The sequence below is a fragment of the Sturnira hondurensis genome, unplaced genomic scaffold, assembly GCF_014824575.4.
Source record: "Sturnira hondurensis isolate 20B ecotype Veracruz unplaced genomic scaffold, ASM1482457v3 Scaffold0002039, whole genome shotgun sequence".
Classification (NCBI taxonomy): domain Eukaryota; kingdom Metazoa; phylum Chordata; class Mammalia; order Chiroptera; family Phyllostomidae; genus Sturnira; species Sturnira hondurensis.
Genome location: NW_028074670.1, coordinates 584,684 through 610,973, shown reverse-complemented (window position 1 = coordinate 610,973; position 26,290 = coordinate 584,684). Strand labels below are relative to the sequence as shown.

Below are 26,290 nucleotides of genomic sequence, written 5' to 3'. Positions count from 1 at the left end.
GGACATTCTTGTCTTGTTTCTGATCTTAGGGGAAAAGCTTTTGAGTAGATGTTAGCCAGGGGCTTGTCATTTACGGCCTTTATTATGTTGAGGGACATTCCTTTTATACCCAGTTTGTTGGGAGTTTTAATCAGGAATACGTACTGAATTTTGTCAAATGGTTCTTCTACATCTATTTGGGGTTTATTCTATTCTTTTGGGAGTCTGACAGGTTACAATACGCTGCTATTACGGGAAGCTCTAGCACCACCACGCCCTGAGCGGAGACAAACGCAGAGCTAGTATTTTCTCTTGTCCCGCCCTCTCACGCTTTCTATTGGTGATTTCAAACCCTTGGCAGCCAATGCGAGCGGACGCAGGTGACGAGCTCATCCCTAACTCCGGCGCGGCCTTTGAAAATCAACTGTCGTGGAGGAGTTGGTATGGCGAGCTCTACGCTGACTGCCGCTGCGGGTGAGTGCTCTGGGACAGCGGGGCGCAGCGGGCTGTCTCTGCAGAGGCTACCAGCTGCCTCACCTGTCTCGGAGTCCCCGTCGGGGTGTTTGAGGCCCAAAGGAGATGTCTGCGCGCGGGGAATCCCAGGATCCCGCTGGCACTCTCCCAGCAGGTCCCACAGCTGCTCTGCAGGGGCGTCATAGTCACCTCCTTGGTTGGCCTAGGTTGCGCGTCCCCAGGGAGAGCCAGGCGCCCCCCAACCACCCCCGGCCCTGAGTGGCCCCCGGCGGCCCGAGCCTGCACAGCGGCTGGGGTGGATCTGGCCTCCGCTTCGAGGGTGTGGGTCTCAGAAACCCACCTCCCAGGTGCTCCGGTGTTTGGACCGTGTAGCTGATGACATCTGTTTACTTGACTCGGCCTGGGCGCTTCACTTAAAGACCCGACCCTTAAAGTTGGGCACTTCTATCCCCATATAATGGCTCAGCAACGCTTTGTTAATGTGCCAGAAGTCCCAGAACTGGGGTCTTAGCGGGTCTGTCAGACCCCACAGCCCCTGCTCTCCACTGCCTGGTGCGGCCTGGCTCCCATGAGCATTGATAATTCCCTCTTCTGAGCACTGATAAATTTTCTGCCCACCTGGGTTGCTAAACGTTTTTACAAAAAGAATTTTTACAAAGTTAGCTTTCATCCTTTATTTTAGTTTCTTTTTACTTTGGGTTTTTATTCAACTCTATTTCCTTGATTAAATAAACACAATGCATTTATTAGCCAGATTTATTATTTAATACCCGTGTGCATCAGAGCCAGATGAGGACACAGAGCAGCTCTGGTTAGTGAAGTGGAGAACAGATTTGCACCCTGTAGTCTTTTTTTTGTTTGTTTGTTTTTTAGCTATTGAATTTTAGCCTTTTCCAACCACCTACTCCCCTCAGTTCCTGCGTATGAATTCCCATAATTCTTTCTTTAACCCTCTCTTATGGCACCTAGGTTTTGCCTTGTATTGGAATTATTGTGGTGTTTATCTCCACTACTACATCGAAACATGAAAACAGAAATACTGACTTTCATCCTCTCACAGATGCCTGGCTTAGAAAATTACTATATAGATGTTTACCATGAACTCCCTAACCTGGCTTATTTTGTTCTTAGTCCCAAAAGTAACCAAGTAAGGGTTTGTAGACAAAAATCATCATTTCTGTTAGAAAAAATATAATAAAACCAGACCTGGCTCACCAGTTCAGGTGAACCAATAACAGAACTGATTTATACAAGCATGTGTTGTAGCTGCGAACAGTGCCTGTGAGCAAGGGCCCTAGGGTTGAACAAACCTGGCTTCAGATCCTGGCTTTGCCACAAATTAGCTGCTTAACTTTGGGAACATCATTTACCCTCTTCACGTTTCAGACAGTAAAATACCTCACAGGATTGGTGTGCAGATTAGAGTAAATAATGTAAGTGTGAAGAACTTAATATGGGACCTGGCATATAAATGATATGGTTAATGTTGATATTAATTTGGAGGCATGGTCCAAGGCCAAAATCTTTCTTGGAAGTGTCATTCTTTAAAACATAAACAAACTGGTTAAAATCCCAAGCTGAAGTTCTGTTGCTTGCTTGCCTGTTTTTCAGAAGAGCGGCAGAGAAAGCTCCAGGAGTATCTAGCAGCCAAGGGGAAACTGAAGTGCCAAAACAGCAAGTGAGTTTGTCTCCCACACTTAACGTGATTCTTGTTGCCCTGGTTGCTAATAGCTATTTAAAGCCCTATCAAGGGGGCATTTCCGTTCAAGCATGACAAAAACCTCTGGGCAGTAGCTAGTACACTGGTAAAGACCTAAGCATTGTTATTGTGACAGTCTCCAAAGGAAGGAGGGAGGAATCGATCTACAATATTACCTACCGTGCTGGAAGCTTTTCCTGTCCCTGCTTTTTTTCCTGGGAAAGTAATTCTTGTGAAGGCAACTGTTCAGTCCGCCATAGCTGCACGTGAACATCCTTCCGCCTGATGGTGTTCTTTGGTCATTCTCAGAACAGCAATTTTCAGCCATTTTCCTCTCGTGGCACATACATACTAATTACTAAGATTGTGCAACACACCAAAAAGTGTATTTTTTGTCAATCAAACAAAAAAAGGCATAATTTTTATTCATTCATTCACACCAGACAGCTATGTTTGTGTTGGCTGTTGTCATTTTTTTATTTGACAGTCTAAGGGAAAAGAGGTCAGTGCTCCTGACTAAATAATCAGATACTGCATGTTTAAAAAATTCGTGGCGGCGGGCGTACCAGTTGAAAATCACTGTCTTAGCGCTTACTCTTAAGGTGGACATGATATGATCAATTCACTTTTATCTTTTGTCAACATCTTGCCATCTTAGTGGTGTTATTTATCTTCTGAGCATTGATAAATTTTCTGCCCACTGGAGTTGCTAAAGTTTTTTTTACAAAGTGAATTTTTACACTTAGCTTTCATCCTTTATTTTCGTTCCTTTTTACTTTGGGTTTTCATTCAACTCTATTTCCTTGATTAAATAAACTTAGTGAATTTATTCAACAGATTTATTACTGTTTATTTACTAACAGTAATATTTCACTGTTGGTTCTGAAGACATGGTGCTTAGCAAGACAGAGCAGTCCAGCCTGGGCTGGTGTGGCTCAGTTGGTCGGAGCACTGTCAAGTAACCCAAAAGATCAAGGGTTCAATTCCCAGTCCAGGGTACAAGCCTAGGTTGCAGGTTCATCCCCAGTCAGAGTGTATATCAGAAGGCAACCAATCAACGTTTCTCTTTCCCATGGATGTTTCTTTCCCTCTTGTCCCCTCTCTCTAAAATCAGTAAGTATGTCCTCAGGTGAGGATGAAAAAAAAAAGACAAAGCAGTCCAGCTCTCCCAGGGCTCACATTCAAGCTGGGAGAAACACACATCAAGTCATGGTCAGAGTGCCTGTTAGCCTGGCAATTGCTTTTGATCCATGGAAGTTAAATCCTTCCAAATTTTTCCTGTCTCACTAGCTAGATATTATATATGCCTGGGGAGGGGTATTAATTATATCACCTTTTCCCCTAGGAATTCACTATTTGAAGATACTTAAAACAAGTTTTTTTAAAATTTGTTTGGCATTGTATCTTCAGTGCCTAGCACACTGCAGTGTTCCAGGAATGATGTTGCAATTAATAAGACTGTTCAAATAGAAAGAAAAGACATATTGTTGGAATACTGTGTCCGCATAGGACATCTCTGAAGGGATCACCAATGAGCGGGTAAGAGCAGTGATGGTTTCTTAGGAGAAGAATAATGGGACTAAGGAAGGGAGAATAAGGAGACTTCATTGAATATCGTTTTGAATTATTTTACCATATACAGAAATTTTATTGATTTAAATTTCGTTTTTTAATCACTATACATCCCAGGTCTTAGTGATCCTTCTGTACTAAGAATTAATCTTATTTTGTCTTCTGTAGGCCCTATCTAAAAGCCAAGAATAATTGCCCAAATCCTCTGCCTTCCAAATCTGTAAGTAGAAATTAGACTTTTAAAAAATATCTACTTTGTATGATTAGTAATAAAATAACAAAAATGTTAGCAACCTAAAAGAAAATGTTTTACACAAATATTTTTTTATAAATATAAGAACAATTCATAGGGACAGAATTGTTTTTTGAAAAGTACAACATTCAATTTTGATAACTCAGAAAAAAATTCTTAAGTGTACTTTGGTCTCTTCATAGCTAACATTTATTGAACACCTACTATGTATCTGTACTTTTCGCATTTGTGCTAACTCATTGAGTCCTTACAGCCTTGTGAGGTAGGTACCGTTAGTAGCCCCATTTTACAGAAGAAGGAACTGAGTCACAGGATAGCTATTAAATGACAGAGCTGACAGCCTGTAGGCTCAACCACTTTGGAATGCTGTGTAACAAGAACATATTTCCTCATCAGTTCCATTCATCCAGATTGTGATAGAATGGATAGAATGGAAAAGGATCCCAACATATTTGAGGTCTAATGGAATAGTTATTCAGCTATAAAAAGTAATGAAGTACACACACGGGCATGAGTTTATGGGAACTATTTTTTTCACTCAATTTCAATGTAGACCTAAAACTGCACTAAACATTAAAATTTATTAAACAAAAAAGTAATGAAGTACTGATACATGCTATAACATGGGTGGATCTTGAAAATGTAATGCTAAGTGAAAGAAGCCAGACAGAAAAGGCCTTATACTGTATAATTCCATTCATATGAAATGTGAAGAATAGCCAGCTCTATGGAAACAAAGTAGATAAGTGTTGTCAGGATCTATGGAGAGAGGGAAATAGGGAGTGATGCATAACAAGTATGGGATTTCTTTCTGGGGTGATGAAAATGTTCTGAAATTAGTGGAGATGGTTTTACAACCCTGTAAATATACTAAAACCCACTAAATTATTTGCTTTAAATTTTTATGGGATGCAAATTATATCTCATTTTTTAATGTATAATAAAGAACAACTAGGGAACAGCACATTTTGATATCAACCTCCATACCTGAGCAGTAAGTGATAATGGAGAGATCATAGATGGATATGAATGCTGGGAGTCAAAGGTCACCCAGCTATAGCTGCGTGGATGCACCATCTATCTCTGCCCCCACCCCAGCAACACCACAGATACCTGTACGATGCTAGAGTGGACATCGCCTTGCCCTTAATGCCAGGTGGCTCTGGTGACAGACTTCCTTTACATATTCACAAAGTTTACATAGTAATTCTTGGAAATATTGAATGAAACATAGAGAATGGTAGATCTGACACTCTCGTATCTTCCCCTGAAAATATATGTTCTACAAACCTCTGCCAAACTCACCTTTCTGAGTAATTGCTTTCAGTTTAATGCTCCTGTCCTTTACCATAGCAGTTCTTTTTTTTACAAGTGAAAACGCAACTTTATTTTTATTTTTTGAATTTCTTTAACTTTCTTCCTGTGTTTTTTTAATTGTTGTTCAAGTACAGTTGTCTTCATTTTACCCCCACCCCAGCCATCCCCACTTCCTACCCTTGATCCTACCCACCTTTGGTTTTGTCCATGTGTCCTTTATACATGTTCCTGAAAAACCCTTCCCCCTTCCCTCCATTATCTCCTCCTACCTCCCCTCTGGTTACTGTAAGTTTATTCTTAATTTCAATGTCTCTGGTTATATTTTGCTTGCTAGTTTGTTTTGTTGATTAGGTTCCACTTATAGGTGAGATCATATGGTATTTGTCTTTCAACTGCCTGGCTTATTTCGCTTAGCATAATGCTCTCCAGTTCCATCCATGCTGTCGCAAGGAGTAGGAGCTCTTTCTTTCTGCTGCATAGAATTTCACTGTGTAAATGTACTATAGTTGTTTGATCCACTCATTTACTGATGGGCACTTAGGTTGCTTGCATCACTTGGCTGTTGTAAATTGTGCTGCTGTGAACATTGGATCGGATGGCGCATAGGATCTTTTGAACTGGAGTTTCAGGGTTCTTAGGATATAATCCCAACAATGAGAATGCCAGGTCAAAAAGCAGTTCTATTTTTAGTTTTCTGAGGAAATTCCATACTGTTTTCCATAGTGGCTGCACCAGTCTTAATTCCCATCACCAGTCAAGAGTGCACTAGGGTTCCCTTTTCTCCACATCCTCTCCAACACTTGTTTGTTGATTAGTTTATGATGGTCATTGTCACCAGTGTGAAGTAGTATTTCATTGTGGTTTTAATTTGCATCTCTCTGATGGCTAGTGATGCTGAGCATCTTTTCATGTGTCTCTGGACCCTTTATATGCCCTCCTTGGAGAAGTGTTTGTTCAAGTCCTTTGCCCATTTTTTAATTGTTTTTTTTGTATTCCTTGAGTGGAGTAGTGTGAGTTCTTTATATATTTAGGAGATAACACACTTGTCTGAGGTATCATTGGCAAATATGTTTTCCCATACAGTTGGTTCTCTTTTCTCATTTTAATGCTGTTTTCTTTAGCTGTGCAGAAGCTTTTTATTTTTATGAAATCACATTTGTTTATTCTTTCCTTTATGTCCCTTGCTCTAGGGGACATATCAGTGAAAATATTGCTGTGTGGAATATCTGGGATTTTCCTGCCTATGTTCTTCTGTTGGACTTTTATGGTGTCACAACTTATTTTAAGTCTTTTATCCACCTTGAATTTATTTTTGTGTATGGTGTAAGTTGGCGATCAACTTTCATTTTTTTGGATATAGTTGTACAGATCTACCAGCACCATTTGTTGAAGAGGTTATTTTTACTCCATTTTATGCTTCTTCCCCCTTTGTTGAATATTAATTGACCATAGAAATTTGAGCTTATTTCTGAGCTCTGTATTCTGTTCCATTGGTCTATGTGTTTGTTCTTATGTCAGAACCAGGCTGTTTTGATTACTGTGGCCTTGTAATACTGGTTGGTATCAGATATTGTGATCCCTTCTACTTTGTTCTTTTTTCTCAAAATTGCTGCAGCTATTCGAGGACATTTATGGTTCCATATAAATTTTTGAAGTGTTTGTTCTATATGTGCAAAATTTGTCATTGGTACTTCAATAGGGATTGCACTGAATCTATAAATTGCTTTGGGTGGTATGGACGTTTTGATGTGTTAATTCTTCCAATCCATGAATGTGTTATGTGCTTCCATTTCTTCGTATCTTCCTTAATTTCTTTCTTCAGTGTTGTGTAGTTTTCTGAGTATAGGTCTTTTACCTCCTTGGTTAGATTTATTCCTAGGTATTTTATTTTTCTTGTTGCTGTATTAAATGGGATTTTTTTCCTGGTTTCTGTTTCTCATATTTCATTTTTGGTATACAAAAATGCCTTCAGTTTCTGAATATTGATTTTGTACCACACTATTGAGCCAAATTCATTTATTTGATCGAGTATTGTTTTGGTGGAGTCTATAGGATTTTATATGTACACTATCATGTCATCTGCAAACAATGGCAGTTTTGCTTCCTCCTTTCCAATTTGGATGCCTTTTATTTCCTTTTCTTGTCTGATTGTTATAGCAAGAACTTCCAATGCTATGTTGAATAAAAGTGTTAAAAGCAGATACCCTTGTCTTGTTCCTGATCTTAGACGGAATGCTTTTAGTTTTTGCCCATTGAGTATGATGTTGGCTGTAGGTCTCTCATGTATGGCCTTTATTATGTTGAGGAATGCTCCCTCTATTCCCACTGTGCTGAGTGTTTTTATCAGCGGGTGCTGTAATAAAAGGGTGCTATACTTTATCAAATGCTTTTTCTGCATCTATTGATAGGATGATGTGATTTTTGTCTTTCCTTTTGTTTATGTGATGTAATATGTTTATTGATTTGTGAGTATTGCAGCATCTTTGCATCTCTGCGATGAATCCCAATATCATGGTGCATGATGTTTTTAATGTATTGCTGGATGCAGTTTGCCAATATTTTGTTGAGATTTTAGCATCTATGTCACCATCGATATCAGCCTGTAGTTTTCTTTCTTTGTTGTGTGTTTATCTGGTTTTGGGATTAGGATGATGCTGGCTTCTTAAAAAGAGTTTGGAAGTTTTTCATCTTCTTGGATTTTTTTAGAATAGCCTCTGAAGGATGGGGATTAGCTCTTCCTTAAATAATTTGTAAAATGATTTGTAAAATTTTCCTGTGAAACTGTCTGGTCCAGGGTTTTTGTGTACTGGGAGTTTTTTTATTACTGCTTCAATTTTGTCAGCTGTTATTGGTCTGTTCAGGCTTTTTGCCTCATTCACTTTTGGAAGATTATACTTTTCTAGAAATTCGTCCATTTCACCTAGGTTTTCAAATTTCTTGGCATATAGTTCTTTGTAGTAATTTCTTACAATCCTTTGTATTTCTGTGGTATCAATTGTAATCTCTCCTCTTTCATTTCTGATTGTGTTTATTTGTGTCCTCTCTCTTCTTTTCTTAATGAGTCTACTTAAAGGTTTGTCTATTTTGTTTATCTTTTCAAAGAACCAGCTCCTGGATTTATTGATCCTTAGAATTGTTCTTTTAGTCTCTATGTCATTTAATTCTGCTCTGATCTTGGTTACTTCCTTCCTTCTACTTGCTCTGGGCTGTCTTTGTTGTTGTTCCTCAAGTTCTTGCAGGCGTAGGGTTAGGTTGTTTGTTTGAAATGTTTCTATCTGCTTTAGGTAAGCCTGTATTGCTATGAACTTCCCTCTCAGGACTGCCTTTGCTGTGACCCATAAGTTTTGGGTTGTTGTGAGTTCATTTTCATTTGTTTCAAGAAACTTTTTGATTTCTTCCTTGATCTCATTCTTAACCCATTCATGGTTTAATAGCATGCTATTCAATCTCCATGAAGTTTAGTGTTTTTGAGGGGTTTTTCTTGAAGTTTGTTTCTAGTTTCAGTCTTTTGTGGTCAGAGAAAATGCTTGATATGATTTCAATATTCTTGAATTTGTTGAGGCTTGTTTTGTGTCCTATCATGTGGTCTATCTTGGAAACTGTTCCATGTACATTTGAAAAGAATGTGTATTTTGCTTCTTTGGGATGAAAGGTTCTATATATATATCAGTTAAGTCCATTTGACCTAGGACATTGTTCAATGCCGCAGTGTCTTTGTTAATATTTTTTTTGGAAGATCTGACCATTTTTGACAACCCTACTATAATAGTGTTGCTGTCGATATCTTTCTTGAAGTCCTCCAAGATTTTCCTTATGTATCTGGGTGCTCCTATGTTGGGTGCTCCTATGTTGGGTGCATGTATGTTTATAATGTTTATGTCTTCTTGATGGATTCTTCCCTTGAATATTATGAAGTATCTGAGTTCCTTTTTATGGCCCTTGTATTGAAGTCTGTTTTGTCTCATATGAGTATTGCTACCCCAGCTTTTTTTCCTGTCCATTTTCTTGGAATATTTTTTTCAACTTTTCACTTTCAATCTGTGTAGGTCTTTAGTTCTAAGGTGGGTCTCTTGTAGGCAGCATATGTGTAGGTCATGTTTTGTAACCCATTCAGCTACTCTGTGTCCTTTGATTGGAACATTTAATCTGTTCACATTTAAGGTTATTATTGATAGATATTTATTCATTTCCCCCACTTTGTACCTGTGTTCCTCTCTCTCTTACTCTTTTTCCTTTCTCTCCTTATAGTAGTCCCTTTAGCGTATCTTGCAATGCTGGTTTGGTGGAAGTGTCTTCTCTTAGCCTTCTTTTGTCTGGGAAACTCCTTATTTTGCCTTCCATTTTAATTTAGAGCCTCACTGGGTGGAGTAATCTTGGTCGCAGGCCTTTGTTTTTCATTGCTTGGAATATCTCTTGCCATGGATTGGAGTGTTTCTGTTGAGAAATCAGCTGCTAGCCTTATCAGAGCCCCTTTGTATGTTGCTTCTTATTTCTCCTTTGCTGCTTTTACGATTCTTTCTTTGTCTTTAAAACTTGGTGTTTTAATTATAATGTGTCTTGGAGTTGGTCTCTTTGGGTTCATCTTGATTGAGACTCTGCACTTCCTGAACTTCCATGGTTTTTTCCCCTCTCCCAAGTTCAGAAAGTTTTCTGTCATTATTTTTTTCAGACAGGGTTTCTATCCCTTGTTCCTTTTCATCTTCTGGTATTCCTATGATTTGAATGTTGCATTTCATGTTATCTTGGAGTTCTCTTAAGCTATCTTCTTATTTTTTTAGTCTTTTTTTGTGCAGTTCTGTCTGGGTGTTTCTTTCCACCTTGTCTTCCAGCTCACTAATTCAGTTCTCTGCTTCATCCAACCTGCTCATAATTCCTTCTACTGTGTTTTTTTTATTTCTGAAATTTTATTTTTCATTTCTTCCTGGTTTTTGTTTACAGTTTTTATTTCCTTTTTCATACTGTTATAGTTCTCACTCAGTTCCTTGTAGTTGTCTGCGAGTTCCTTGAGCATCCTTTGTAACCATTATTTTGAATTCTTTATCTGATAGTTTGCTTACCTCTACTTCATTTAGCTATTTTAGTGGGGGGGTCTTCCATTCCTTTTGATTGCAGGTTTTTTCTTTGTCTCCCATTTTAGGTGACTGTTTCTTTCTGTGCTTCCTGATATTCTGCTTTGCTAGCTGTCTTTATAGAGGGAACTTCTATGGCAGGAATTCTGTGGGATTCAGTGGTATGGTCTCTTTGATCTCCTTGTCTGAATGCTCTAGGTTTGCCCGTTCTTCCATTTGTGTGGGCTGTCTTGTTGTATTTGGGTTTTCACCTGTTAGTGGTTCATTTGTTGATGGGTTCTCTTCTCCAGTGGGTATACTGATGTTCATGGTGTTAGGTTGGAGTCGCTAAAAAAATGGGATGGATGCAGCAAGCTAAGGAGAACAGGGTTTGTTAGTGGGGAATAAGAGGGAAAGTAGAGCCAACCATGGGAGGTTGGGGAGCCAACCAAGGGAGGTTGGCATTCACTTGGTTGTTCTTCCGTCAGGGTTTTTAAACACAAAAACCTGCCAAGGGTACCAGAGTTTGATCAGCTAGAGCTGGTTGCTGCATGCAGGCTCAAGTTAAAGCTGCATCCCGTTATGCCGGATGCAGACCCCAGGCCCTAACCTTCATCTCTTTTTCCTGGGTAGGGTCTGCAGGCAGCTTCCCACAGTGCCATTTTCTAGCCGGGTGGTTTTCCATTCCTCCTCAGCCTGCCTAGGTCTTTCACACAGCTCCCACCTAATCTTGTATGGGATCAGTGGCAGGGGGAAGGCAGAACGGATTAAGACAGCAGGTTAGTATTCTATGGGAATTAAAGTACCAACAAGTAGAGAAGAGATAGGATACCCTTTGGGTAAGTATAGTGTTAACCATGATATTTCACCCAACTGGCCACTTTTTATAAAAGGTGAAAAAGACATAAAACTCTTGTTAGAGGAGAGAAGGATTGTGAGCTCGATCCAGTAAACAGAGCGCTTGTGCAAGGTTAGATGATGAGACATAGTGAGAATAAAGAATAAAAAGTAGGCACAGTGTGAGAGAGAATAGAGTGAACCACGACAGTAAGAAAGCTCGGGAATATAGTGAAATGGGGTAAGATCAGGGAGGGGTGCTGTGTAGTATGTACAGTTGTATGGAACAACAATCATTAGTACTGGAACAACAATAATATGACAAGAAATATATGATTTGGGTAACAAGAATAGAAAGTATACAATCAAGATTAGTGTGTTATTAGAACACTAGTGAAGTGAAAGAAGGAAGATTAAAACACAATATGAAAGTGAGAATAAGGAAAACCAGTCAAACAATGCAATTAAACAAAGAAATAAAATGGAGAAAACAGAAAGAAGAGAAATAAAAAATACTAATAAAATAAGTAAAAATTATTAAAAATAATAATAGTACAAATGAACAATAAAATGCAAATTCTATAGGAGAACAAAGTGAAATTTGTCTCAGTTTCTCAGTTGTTGGGGTTAGCCTTGTGCTCCCTCTTTGGATCTGTCGCTGGACCTTTCACAGCTCCAGGTCTTACTGTCTCACTTGGGGGAAGGAAAACACCAGAGAGAGGGAGGAAAAGCCTCCTGCTGACTTTAAACCCACTGAGCGAGTTCTGCTGGTCTTCCTGGATGCTGCAGGGCGGGAGGCAGGCGGGGATGGTAAATGCTGGGACACCTGGGGGCCAGGTCTGGACCGCAGTCTTCACAGTTGACCAGCCTCCAGCCCAGGTCCTCTGGGAGCTTCCACCCCCCACCGTCCATCTGCAGCAGGCTGGCACCTTGAACCCACCAGTTATGCGATCCATGCAGTGCACCTCCTCCTTGCTCTTTGGGAGCCCGCCACACTAAAGCCCACCGGCCGGGCATGCAGGGCCCAAGTGAGCAATGCAAAACAGCCGCATGGCGAGGGGCGCCAGCCAGCCTCTGGGTGAGCAGCTCGAATCAGTTTCCTTTTGAGCGGCATGAGCCAGCCATTGTGAGAGAGTTCCTTAAACAGTGGCTGAGAGCCTTTTTTATTTTTTTAAGTAAAATTCTCTTGTTTAAGCCCACTGTCCTTAACAAGCACCCAGCCTCTCACACAGCCCAAGTTTCTAACCAGGCCAGAGACTATCTGGATCCCAGGTGACAAGGCCCAACTCTTCTCCCTTCTCCAGTTGTCACCTGGCTCCCCAATTTCTCTGGTAATGACCCAGCCGGAGTACAAAGTCCCAGCAGGTGTACATACCTCTGTGTGTCTCCCACTTCGTCTTTATCCCCCCAGCAACTTCAAGCACCCAGGTCCCCCTGGTGCCGCGCTGCCCTCCCTGCTTGGGTAGGGGAGGGAGCTGGTGGTCTAACTCTCCTGCAAGGAGCCTGCGGCAGGCGCTGGGCTAGGGGCCGCAGCAACCTGGGTCCCTGCACAGATCCCAGGGACCTTACCATCTATTTTTCAATGCCCTCTACAATTTTTGGCCTCCACATTTCATATAAGCTGGGATTGCTTTGGCTGTTCACTCTGTTCCTCATAAGATTGGCTAGGTGTCCCAGATGGGCACAGGGAGAAGTGGGCTCCTCTTCCGCCAACCTCGCCACCATCTTTCTCTCCTCCTTTATCTGCTGTATCAATTCTAACTCCCTTCCCTACTTTTCAGAGTTCTCTGTAACCTAGTCCTACCTTTCTGTCCAAAGGTAAGTCACATGACAAACATTGTTAATGACCGAGAGTCTATCCTTAAAGCCATCCTGAGTTTACAAATATGATTAACTCTTGTGGTGGTAGATGCTTATGGAGAGCTGTTCTGAAGTCTGTCAGGTGTCCCAGCATTTACCACCTACCTTTACTACTGATGAGACAAGATTCTAGAGTGACACAGTGACCTTTACAAAGCTAACATCTTTAAAAAAAATTAGTAGTACAAAGGACTAGGAGGAGGACTAGGGTACCACTTGGGTGGTACCCTAACATAACTTTATTGTGTATATCTTTCCAGGATCCCACCAAGGGACACTTCACTGGGACATAAATGACATTTAGCAAGCACTTGTTTGGTTGAGACAAATTTATTTTTTAAAGAGCAAGTTGTGTATGTTCACTGCATCTCTGCTTAATTCTACCGAACTAAAAGATTCTGATATTTCTAATAGGAACCCATTTTTAAAATCCTCTAGCCTTGGCCAGTAGCTCAGTTGGTTAGAATGTCCGCCCATACTCCAAAAGGTTGTAGTTTGATTCCCAGTCAGGGTACATACCTAGGTCATGGGTTGGAGCCCCACTTGGACGCATGCAGGAGGCGTCAATCGATGTTTTCCTCTCTCTCTCTCCCTCCCTCCCTCCCTCCCTCCCTTCCTCTCTCTCTAAAATCAGTGCACATATACTTGGGTACGGGTTTTTTTAATCCTATATTAATGAGCCTATACTTTTTCAGATTTCAACTTTCATAAGTGAAATTCTAAGTAAAATAACTTTTTTATTTTAAAAAGAGTGAGCTATTCTTGTGAATTTACTTTTTTGACATTTGTCTTTGTATTTTTAGACCATTAAACCTAAAAAGGATGTTGCTTTGCCTGTCAAAGCTACACGACCCATCAGCATTAAACTTCAGCCCAGACCTGTGCATATCCCAGGGACCCAGAAGCCAAAGTTGGAGCCACCAAAACTTCTGGGCAGAAGGCCAACTTCAGGATATGGTTCTTCCAGCCCAAACTGTAAGCCTCCCAGCCACCGTCAGCAGCAGCACAGAGCAACATCAACCACTGGAGAGCTGTCGAGGAAGACTGAGGGGTCACTTAATATACAGGAACCGAAAGCTACAAAGCAGCAGGTGACAAATCAAGAAAATGCAGCACACACAGACTCTGTGGACATTGTCTGTGGTGAGGATGCGTCCTTACACAACTCTCTAAAAGAGATACACAAAGAAAACTTGCCCCAGACCTTACTGGACTCTGAGAAGATGCTACATGCTCAGTTATGGACCAAACGTAAACCAAAAACTAGCTCTTCTGATCAAACCAAAAGCAGTTTGGCCCCTAAGCAAGCCTTGTATAAAAGTTCATTGGATCAGGCTGTTCTGAAAGACAGAGCTAACAAATGGTCTGTTGGGCAAACACAAACCAGGATTCCACCATTGAAGTCACAGCAGCTCCCTAAAGGAACAGCTCTTGTGAAACCAGGAGAAAAACGCCCAAAGACAGCTCCCTCTCACTTCGTTCAGACCCTTAATAGGAATCAAGTGTCAAAGAAACCAGGGGTCAAAGACATGAAGGGTATAAAGGTTAATAATGATAAATATGGAAGTCTAGGTGGAGGTAAGTTACCATTACACACTGTTACTGAACAAACAGTAGAGCGTACCAGACCTAGGACCTGCCCCAGTCTGCTTCAGGGAGGGCTTCACCACAGACATCCACACGCTAAACAAGACCAGAAACCCACTCAACCTTGTTCTAGACCCCAGACATCGTGCGTGCAGCAGAAATCCAAAGCTGTGAGCCACAGGCCTAACGTGGCAGTTGGCAGCTTTACTTCAGTCATTCCCAACACCCCAAGCATAAGAGCAAGTAGAGCCAAGGGGAATAAACACAGCAGCAGCTATCAACAGAAAGCACGGACCTTGGACTCCAAGCTGAAAGGTACTCTTCCCCAGAATCATTTTTTAAACAAGACAGCTCCCAAAACTCAGACTGGTAGCACAGCCACAAGTGGAAGAGGAGTCCTGACTAGAACCCAGACTAACCCAGATGTTAAGAAGAAGATCACAGCAGAGGACCGAAGGTACATTGCTTTATTCCAAAATTGCAATTTAAGGTGATTCGGCAAATTGACCATCAGGAGTACTTGGTCAGGTAGTAGGCCATAAATAATGGCTCCTGGGTCATTTTTACCTTCAACCCTGAAAAAAGATTTGAACCAAATATGTCAAATATTAAGTCTTGGTAGAGCTGAGTGGTGCCTATGTGTGTTACAAATTACCTCTGTAACTTTCTTTGTGCTTGAAGCAGAATGACAGTGAAGGGGTCAGGGTTGCAGGTGTAGACAACTCACACAAGAATTGCTTGTGGACTGAACAGTGAAGGAAGATGGCCAGGAGGAGGGGGGGGAGATGCTAGTCCCTTGTCGAGCTGACCAGGGGTTAAATCCAGAAAAGTTATTGAGGAAGCAAGAATGGGAAACTTATGAGTCTGAGCAGGCAAAGTTGTAGAAAGTAAGGCAGCGAGGAGCAGTGATAGTTATGGTTACATGACTGCATGCATTTGTCAGAACATAGAACTGCACTCTAAACTATGTGAATTTTACTGCATGTTGATGAACTCTTGTGTGTTTTAGGTACTGTGCTAGGACAGCCAGGGTTTTTGCCTTCCTAGAGCTCGCATTCTAGTAGGGAAGACAGGAAATGAGCATGTTGGTTAACCAAGAGGGGATAATTACAGATAACTTCCCAGTCAGGAAGGACTGGAGGCTAATAATGCCAAACCCTGCACAGGGCTGAGCTGGGTCAGGAGGCTGGAAGGACACCCGAGCTGGGGGAGTGTATGAGGAAAGGGAGAGGAGTGCGGCGGCATCTTGGAGAGGCTGGCAGAACTCATTCTAATGAAGATCATTCTAGTACTTGTGCGCAGGCTGAATTTGCAGCTGCGGCATTTCAGGCAGAAAGTGGCAGTGCGATGGACTGGGACGGTGCCGGTGGGGTTGGGAGTACTGCCCACACGGTGGTGGTGGTGTGCAGGACTCAGGGAAAGAAAGCACTGCTCAAAGTGTTAGGCCCTTGCCACTGGGTAGATGGAAACACTATTACTGATCGGGGGCAGATCCAGACATGAAGACCAAGAGCATTGTTTTGGACGATTTTAAATTTGAAATGCCTTCCAGACATCAAATGAAAAATATCAGCAGGCTGTGAGTTTTACAAAGTTTGGGGCTCCAGGGGGAGGTCTGGGCTAAAATGTACATTTGTGGGTCATGAACTCGTTGTGCTTTAAAGAAGCTAGCGAGTTTACATCCACACTCGGGTCTGCAAGTCTCGATGGCTCCCCGGCAGCAAGCAGTCTGTCGGCTGCTGAGAAGTGGAGACCATACAGTGCGGGGCCGGGGAAGAGCAGGATTAGGACTTGTCGGCATCTTTCAAGAAGAAATTATTGGTCTTGTCTAGAGTAAATGTGGTCGCGAGTGGGCTAAGGAACTGGGTAAAGTGGATCCCTCTGAGTGGCCAACACCCTATGGAGGGCAAAGTGCAGGTTTGGTGGATCTGGTCAGTGGCAGATAGAGCTTATGGTAAGAGAAGTAAGTGCTAAGTTAGCGATCTCAGAGATGGAAGGCAGGGGTCCAAAGTAGCATACAGGTGAAGTGAATGTTTTCAGAGAAAAGAATGAATAATCTTGAAGTCAGAGGATTTGAAGACTGAATTGCCAGTCACCTCTAATCCTAATAATGCCCCTGCCTTCTGAAGAGGGGGCAGCCACTGCTGTCTTGACCCATCTGTAGACTGTTTTCATTCCAGTCTCGTGGCTTCATCTGCAGTTAAAGGTGTGCAGTGATAGTACTCGGTCTATGCACATCATAGACCTTGAAGTTTGACCATGTACCCAAAAACCTAAAGCCATCCCTCCCCTTTAACTGCATAACAGGAAACAGCTGGAAGAATGGCAGAAATCTAAGGGGAAAATGTATAAGCGGCCTCCGATGGAACTTAAAACAAAAAGAAAAGTAATAGAGGAGATGAATATTTCGTTCTGGAAAAGCATGGAAAAAGAAGAGGAAGAAAGGAAAGCACAACTTGAATTGTCCAATAAAATCAACGGCACTCTAACCGAGTGTCTGCAGCTCATTGAACGGGTAAGTGAGGAGGGTGATCTCCAAAGCTTTGGCCCAGAGTCATTTATCTTTCTTTTTCTTTTTTTTTATTTTATTTATTTATTTTTAGAGCAAGGAGAAGGGAGGAAGGAAGAAAGGGAGAGAAACATCAATTTTCAGGAGATCAGTTGCCTCTTGCACACCCCCAGCTGGAGACGTGGCCCACAACCCGGGCATGTGTCCTCACGGGGAATCAAACTGGTGACCGTGTGGTTCACAGGGCAGCACTCAATCCACTGAGCCACACCAGCCAGGGCCATTCTTCTTAAATATAATTAGGGGGAGGTAACCTCTGTCAAAACAGAAACTTAGTTACTCACTGTGGGAGATAGTTGTGTGTATGTGTGTCTTTTCAGTTTTGTCCATGGTCACTTGTCTATTGGGGTTTGTATTTCTTGGACCATTTTAGTAATTCCACGTCTTTTATTTAAATCAAACTTGTTAAAGAGTTCTCTCTTAGTCTTTTGAAAAGGCCGTCTTTGGGGATTCGTTCATTATTTTTTCTCCTACATCAATGTCTACATCTATTTTTATGTTTATTGTCCTTTTTCTATTTTTTTCATTGAAAGCTTAGATCATTTGTATTAGTCTTATTTTTTTTAAATACACTAAATGCTATAAATTTGCCTCTGAATTTAACTTTGGTCATATCCTTCATGTTTGATAGGTAGTGTTCTTTATAAATCAGTGTCAAGTCAGAAAAATAGAAACCACACCAGGTATCATAATACTAGAAAGAACGTGGTGTTAGGATTGGTTTCACAGTGTTTTGTATGAGCTCCCTAGAAGCAGCCCCTAAGAGGAGAATTTGTGTGAAAATAATTTATTGGGAAGAGAATCCAAGGAAAACTGGAGAGTGGGGTGTGGGGCCAGGACAGCAAAGTCCACAGAAGGTAACTGTGGCACAGCTCTACAGGAAGCTCTGGGGACAAAGGGAGTCACACCATCTCAGAGCTCGTCTTGATCAAGGGCACTACACTGATGAATGACTGCCTCGGAGGGACAGAAAGTCCCGGGCCCTTGTGAGTCTGACACATGCAGAGAGGTGCAGAGGCTGGCTATTGCACATAACAGCATTTGTGAGCCTGCGTGCACAGAGACGGCGAGGGGATCATCAGAGGGACGTGGTGCTGCACACACACAGTGCTGGCAGCCACAACTCTGGGTCCCGGAGAACCAGGAGATGTTGGGGGTATCAGATCTAAAATCGAGAAGAGCCCTGGCCAGGTGGCTCAGTTCGTTAGAGTGTACAGCTATGATAAACATTTTTCTGTCTGTTTGGTCTCATGTAACTCTTCGAATTTAGTGGTCAGTGTCAAAACTCAGTGAAATGTGCTACTTAAATGGGTTCGTTTTATTATGTGTAAACTGTGCCTTGGTAAAATCATACTATTTTTAAAGTTCAGCTCTAAATAGTAATTGATCAGACTGATTTCTGCATACCTGCTATGCTAACAGTAAGAGACATGAGTACAATGAGGTGGTAATAATTCCTCTGGGTATTTTTTTTCCAGGGTGTACTTTCTAATGAAGTATTTACCGTATTGTCTAGTATTCCTGAGGCTGAAAAATTTGCTAAATTCTGGATCTGCAAAGCAAAGTTCTTGGCAAGTAAAGGCACGTTTGATGTCGTCGGACTGTACGAAGAGGCCATTAGAAGTGGGGCAACAGTGAGTATCCGTCTTGGGTGGGTGATTTCTTGAAAATTCTCTCTCACATGGGTTCTGTTGTTTGAGATATGGCGGTTATGTAATGTAACTTTTAATTCACTTCATAAAGTTATATACGGAATGTGACCTACAGTATGCCCTTTGTGAACATTGTAACTAAAATATTTATGCCCGAGAAAGTGGTGTTACCTGTAAACTAATAGAATCACATTTTTTGTCAAGTGAATGTATCTCGCTTAACACTTGCTGTAGAAATATGCACTTATGGAAAGTCATAGCATAAAAAGTTATAACATCAATACTCAATACTTAGAAAGCCATACCTCACCATAAAGAACCTAGAAATGTGCTAAACCCAACACATCAATATCCATGAATCAGTAATTCAGAGCCATTGCATGAAATGCCTTTTAATTCTAAAACCTAGTAAAACTATCTCTGTATAATTTTTAACAAAAAAAGCAAAGAGTTTTATAGCTCTTTTCACTTGCCTGTTGCTTTCTGTCATCATGTATTCTACATACCATTTTTGATTGTTCAGAATCAGAGTTGTACATGCCCATAGTTTAAACCATCAAATAGTGTGACAGGGTTCTTTAAACAGAGCCTCTGTTCCCCTCGAGTCCCATTTCTCACTTCCCAGAACAAACTGATCGTTTTTCTATTTACCTCTGTAGTTTCAGATAGCGTGCTTGTATTGCTATTTCCTGATTTTTCCACTTTAGACGTGATTTGTGGACTTCCAAGTATGCAGGATTGGGATTTAACTTCTTTTTTTACACACACCTGCACAGACCCCTGACACACTCACACCCCCCTACGACCCTGGCATATCTGTGTTGTCCTTCGTGCTTCCATTCGAGTCATGGGAATTCCGGTCACTATTCCATGCTCACATTGTTACAAATGTGTAAGGAATGTAGGAGTATGTTGAGCCATGTAGTTTATACTATGATTACTTTGTCTTTCAAGCACAAAGTTCTACTTTTCCTGAAATTGTTTAGTTTTCTGAGTGTTTCTTGTATAATTAATTCCAAAACTCTTTTCTAATTGTCTAATTTCTTTATTCCTTCAAAACATCAGACGTTGTATTTCTTTTTCTTTGAGGCCTTTCTCCCAGACTCTTGAGATCCGTCCCAGTCCTCACTGGCCGTCACGGGAACTCCTCTCCCTTCACCCTCAGGTTCCCGTTCTGTCCTCACCTCTCAGTTCCTAGAGGCCATATCAGATTTACTTCCCGCATTGTCCTCTTCGTCTCTCCCTCTTTCTCTCTGTCTGGCTGTTTCTTTTATTTTGTTCTGTTCTCTATTGTCCGTTAAAGGCTCAAATCAGATGCTGGTGAAACTGGGCTGTTGGCATATAAAAGCTTATTAAGAGATCTGGGCACCTGGGTGGGGCTTTATCATAGTCGATCTGGCTGGGTCAGTTGGTTGAAGACCCCCTCACTAGCAGTATTTTCGGTCCTTCCCCTTAGACAAGTCATGCTCTCTGGAGAAGACTCTTCCAGTTTCCTTCCTAGAGCCAGGAACAGGCCACCAGTGTTATAGGGGGAGAAGAGAGTGGGATTCTCAGCCTTCAGCAGGAAACTTTCCTTAATCCTTCTTTTCAGTAAGTGCCCCCACCTTTCATCATGCAGGATGCTCCCGAGACCTGGAGAAGGTACCCCGTGTTCTCTTTGGGGTGCGGCACAGACACCAGGCTGCATGGAGCTCGGGGTGCAGGGTGGACTGGGAGACCTGGCTGCTCTCTGAACAGACAGATGTTCAAGGCTCCTCCCGACCCTGCCCACCATCCATCCCTGAGCCTTTCAGAGGCCCCGGGGCTGGGTCAGGTTATTTCCTGGCCACGCTGCCAGCTTTGAAGTTGGCTCTTTCAAGTTCACCCAGGTGGTTATCACTTCCTTCAACATTCCAGCTTCCAAAATCTTGTTGCTGTTTCTTCTCTCCTAATTTTTGTAGTTATTTCCTCCTTTTAATCCCTTTTTTTAACATCAGAGTTTCAAGAGGGATTAGAAACAAATCTTTTTCTAATCCATCATCTTTAACTAGAAGCTTGTAAAAACATACAAGACACTTGACGAATATTTTCATTCAGGTTCTTTACAATATATTCTGTGTAATTCTTTCCATTTCCTTACACTTCAAGCATTTGAGATTTTATAAAAATGTGTGGATACCTTTGCTTTTATGCTCTGTTGTCAGTTTATGCCTATTACTTACGCGATACAGAATTCAGGTCAGAAGACTGGCCTCCTAGTGCAGCGTTCCTGTGAGAACGGGCAGCTCCTTTGTGATGTGCTGCCTTAGGGCGTGGCTTTCTTACCTCAGAAAGGAAGGTTCTCTCAGCTAATTTTACAGAAAATGACTTTCTTGTAGTTTTTTTTAAGTTATATTCCCAAATAAAAGCTGAAAGAATGAGAAGCCTGGGAGAAAATTGCCCAAAACACTAACTAAAGGTTGTATTTGGGTGATGAGATTATGGGTAATGTCTTTGAAGCTTACCTATTGTTAAATTTTTTGTTGTAATGAGATATGTGACTTTTACGGTAAAAACCAAAATTAACTAAGACGATTCCTAAAATGTGTGCCACACTTCCTGGACAGCCTCTTCACCGCCTTGGGCCAGGGTCTTTATGTGGGAGCATATCCTCAACGGGGAAACATGAGTCAGTAAGAAAATAAATTTATTTTAGAGAAATTTCATTATAGAACACTTTCCATCAGTTCATCTTTCCGTCAGAGTCCAACATTGCAGCATTTAACCAACATTTTATTTGCTCCTTTATTTTTCCTATGAAGCTGTAAGACTGAAACTTTTTAAGTGTTATTTATATTTAGACAAGAGATTTTTGAAAAGCAAACATTTTTTTTTAAAGGAAGTTCACTTGATGTTATATAGAGTTTCTTAGGTTATTTTTTTCAGGAATGTTTTTAATACTGTTCATGTCTTTTCTTCCTTCCAGCCAATACAAGAGTTACGAGATGTTGTTCTTAATATTTTGCAAGACCCTAACAGAACCAGAGACGGTACTGCTATTTTGTATTTAAAGTCATTCCCCTTAGTGATACAAGTAAAAGTCTTTGAGGAGCACCTAGGAAAAGAAAAGAAGTGCTCCAAAATGCCTCTCCCCTCTTGGTTTCTGTGGTCTGGGCCTCTCGGCCAGTACCATCAGCTGACTGACTTTGGTCGTTACAGGCGAATATACTGCTCAGCACTGAGTGGCCTGGACAAGAATGTCCCGCTTCCCGGTGGCCCTAGGTTACAGAAGACAAGTGACCCTTCTGAGGCAGAAGGGAGAAGTGCCCTTGCTTAAGTCATGTTTAACATAACAAACCCACCGACACTTTCACATCTAAATTCACACTATCTCTTTAAAAGTAGCCGTGACGGACTCTGCCGGGAGTGCAGCATTCCTGTCGTTGTCAGAACCTCTAGCGGGCTCTCTGTGGGCAGCACTGTACAGATACAGGGAGTGGCACATTGTAATGGCTTATAGTGCTTGTTCTGTGGGCAGAAAGAAACCCAGCTGCCTTCAGAAGGTAAAATGGGTTATTTTTATGACTTTAGAAGATGACAGGTCTTTTTTCTCTAAGAGTAGATTTAACTTTGGGGGACAGTCATGTGAAATTGCAGCTACTAACACATTTTGAGAGTCAGGTTACACAGTAGTTATGCTGAGCGGCACTCTTACTAGGAATGATGCTAAAATTCAGATTTGGTTTATAATATATGGCAACATTCTTTAAGAGGATAAAAGAGCATGTCTTACTGCTTGTTCACTACTTATTGACCTCTCGGGGTCTCAGCCTCAGTCACAGTATCTCCCTGGCTCAGTCTAATTTCCTTCCTTTTATTTTGGTTATTGTGGTCAGGCTGGCATGCAAATTGGGTTAACACAGGACCTTTTCTCACCCACTGTCCAAGGCAATAGCGATAAGGCCATCTTGGGTAAGGAAGGGGTCGGGTCAAGTGCGTTAACCACAGTAAGTCGAGAAAAATGGCCCCCAGGGTATGGTGTAAAGGTGAAAGTCAGTGATCAGTCCCTAAGAGAGCTCTCTGGAGAGTGACCAAGAGACTGGGGCCATGTTCAAAGAGGCTGGTGGGGGTGGAGGGTCCTGGTCAGGAGGCAGCCTAATTTAGCAGGGCTCTGCTACCGGGCTCAGCAACAAAACAGGTTTGAGTCCCACTTCAGATCAACTTACCTTTTTTACTATCTGGAGTCAATGAGGAAATCATCATAGAGATTCAATCCATTGATTTTTGGTTCAGTACTAAATAGTTAAATCTTGCTTTCCTTCTTGACCTTGCTGACAGGAATTACCTCTAACTCTATGGTCGCTGAAACTCATGTAATATCCACAGAAGAGCTGGCCAGGGACATGGAATCTGGAAGAAAGTCTTGTCTTTCTCCAAAAAATAGGGAACAATTTCCAGCGACACCCCAAATAACCAAAGCAGAAGAGGATAATCACCCTGGTATCAAATTACAGGTCGCTCCCATCCCCAGGTAAGCACACTACAGCTGGCTTCATGCTCACAGGTCCAGTCCTATTTCTCCTCCACAGATCCAAGTACCAGCAATTTTTGGATACCTTCTGCCTCACAGGGGGGCCAGGTGGTCTAATCCAATCTTGGCGTTAAGGGAAGGAGCTGCGGGTGGGGGAGGGTTGGTGTGGATGGAGATCTCTGCCCTGTCCCTGCACACCCACCACGCCCTCCCACAGTCCGCGTGAGAACTGGGCTGCAGCAAGGGAGGTGCTGCTGGAGTCCGGAGGGTTCGGAGTGGGCTCTCTTTACCCTCACTGGTCCTGCACTCGCAGACCCCACCTTCCTTTCCTGACAGCCCAGCACAGATTGGGTGGGTGGGCGGAGCACAAACGCTGATGAGGACCACCTCTATAGCAGTGCGGAGGAGGGGCGTGAGCAGCCCCATAAGAACAGGGAGGGTGGTTGGGTGTGTATTGGTTACAGACCACTCAGAATATCAGCTGGCTTTTTAACAAGTGTAAGTTGAAGGCCGACTCCAGAGTAATTTAAGGAATCGTGTCAGGGTATGCATGTCATTTTGTAAACATTAATGTAACAGGAATCTCTCTGTTCCTGATCTTGAAAGGGGACTTCCAGGCAGGAGCACCAGGCCTCTTCCAGTGCTAACCTCCACTCTGATGGGGCAGGTCCCCCCCACAGTCCGCTCACGAGGGAAGTAGTCGGGCTGCCAGCTCTGTGCAGGCCCGTGTGGGCAGTGGTCTGGCGGGGCGCGGAGCAGGGTCATTGCTGGGCCTGTCTCTGCAGCCTCTCCTCAAGACTGGTTTTTATGGGAACACTTCAACATTTACAGGGAAGGTGCCCAGTTTGCTTCAATTTGTGGTTTGGTTCATCATCTGAAAATATGGTTTTTTAATAATTTATTGTCAAAGCTAGAAAAAATCTTCCTTTTCATTAGTCCAATCCCATTTGATATTAGGCCCACTTTCCTCAAGAACCTGTCCATTCTCTTGAAAGTTTATAGAATAAACAAACACCAAGTGCCAAGTAGTTCACTTCAAATATAAAAACCACACTTTACACTTCATTCGGTAACTCCGTCTCCCTACTGCATCTGAGAGCAGGTGGACACCCTGGTTCCTTCCGACGGTCAGGGAAAGGCCACCTTAGGATGAGAGCTGCTCTAGACGTACCTCCTGTATTAACCTACATTTAAACATCTGCCGTGTTTTATTAATGGAATAGGAAAAATAAGGATTAAGTACAATTTCAAAAGACGTGATAAAGTTCTCAGTGCACCCCTTGTTGTCCCAGGATAAGCGGAATGCCAGAAGTGCAGGACATGAAGCTAATCACCCCCGTGCGGCGGTCGGCGAGGATCGAGCGAGTGGTGTCCCGCTACCCAGAGATGCTGCAGGACCATGATCTGGTGGTGTCTTCCCTCGATGAGCTGTTAGAAGTGGGAGAAACAGAGTGTTTTGTATTCCGTAAAAATGAGGCTTTGCCTATAACATTAGGGTTTCAGATCCTTGAATCGTAATTTCTGGGTGATTTGTATTAAAGAGGTATTTCAGATCTCCATGAGATAAAGAAATGCCCCCATCCAGCTGCCTGGGAACAAACTGTCGTGGATGTCGACTCTGGACTGTCCCAGAGGCCCGCAGGGCTCGCTCTCAAAATGAGTCTCCTGCAGAAAGGCCTTTGACTTTTTTGTTTAGAGTTGTAGCTTGCCAGTTTAACAGCATGCAGAAATTTCACACCATGGAGTGAGAATTTACCCCACATGTATGGTAAGGATATTGGGGCGGGGGGGCAGTGTGACTGCTCTTCCTTCCCGCACCCACCTTAGCAGAGCAAGGAGTCCTCCCAGCACGGACCCTCTGAGTCGTCCCAGCCCACAGACCCCCATCCCTTAGATGGGATGGGACGTGGTGGGCCACCTGGTCAAGTCCCCTCATTTTACAGATGAGTTTATACTCGCTATGCCTTTGCTCAGAGATCACAAATGACTTACGTGTGACCTTTGCCTTCTGTCACTGTGTCCTTGTGGTGAGGGGTCGTTCACGTCCTTTCTGTACTGGGTGTCCTAGTGAAGCGACCCTGAATGGGGATGGTCACCTAGCTTTTCATATCCAAACCCAGTGTTTGCATCTGTTATTCAGAAACGCTTTAAATAAAAACAAGGAGAGGGACGGGGAGGGGATGCCTGCTCCCGCACTTCAGTTCTCTGCACTTCAATTCTCTGCTCGGCCAGGGAAGCCACACACTCCACAGGCTGCCTCCCCTCCTGGGCATCAGCTCTTGGGAAGGGAAAATCAAAATCACTATGTAAGTATAATGTGTAGAACCCTAGTCAACATTTTAAATGTAGCTTTCTTAATATTCAGTTATTAACCAAAAGAATATTAAAGATTTTTTTCCTGTTTCTTCATTTACCTTATTGCAAAAAAAAAAACAGCGATGATGGCTTGGCCCAGAGAATTAGGGGCCTGTTTGGGGAAACAACAACAGGCCACTCCAGAGGCCTCTCGGGACCCTGACTACCCTGCAGAGCTCACCTTGATCAGGTCACTTATAATGAGGTTCACAAAAACGAGCTGTAAGACCATAATGTGAATAGACTAAGTTTCAGTAAGAAGTAGATGGTTGCCACGACCCAGACCCAGGAATGCACAGCCAGCCCTTCCCTCCCTTTTGCCTGTGACACCACCGAATGCCCACAGGGTTGCTCAGAGATCACGGAATCGGAGTGGGCGTCAGAAACCAAACAGATATTTAAGATGGGACAGATGCCAATGTAGGCCTCTCCTGTTACAGTGTCCTCATCTCAGGGATCAGCACCCACTTCCTTCCACCGACGGGGTCCTCGGGATGGGCCATGGGCATGCACCTCCATCGCCACACATTTGCCCTTTCTTTGGCTTCCAGAGTGGTCCACCCTTGCCACCCAGCACCCACCCCCACACAGGCCTCTGG

The 26,290-nt window shown here is 42.6% G+C and overlaps 1 protein-coding gene across 1 annotated transcript; it reads left to right on the top strand.

Moving 5' to 3' along the window:
• Positions 1–390: 390 nt before the first annotated feature.
• On the top strand, positions 391–25,745 carry CKAP2L (cytoskeleton associated protein 2 like). Its single transcript, XM_037038705.1, has 9 exons — positions 391–453; positions 2,065–2,131; positions 3,893–3,944; positions 13,843–15,083; positions 16,934–17,141; positions 18,674–18,829; positions 21,792–21,855; positions 23,144–23,336; positions 24,629–25,745. The coding sequence occupies exons 1-9, from the start codon at positions 423–425 to the stop codon at positions 24,852–24,854; spliced, it is 2,238 nt and encodes a 745-aa protein (XP_036894600.1). The 5' UTR covers positions 391–422; the 3' UTR covers positions 24,855–25,745.
• Positions 25,746–26,290: the final 545 nt, after the last annotated feature.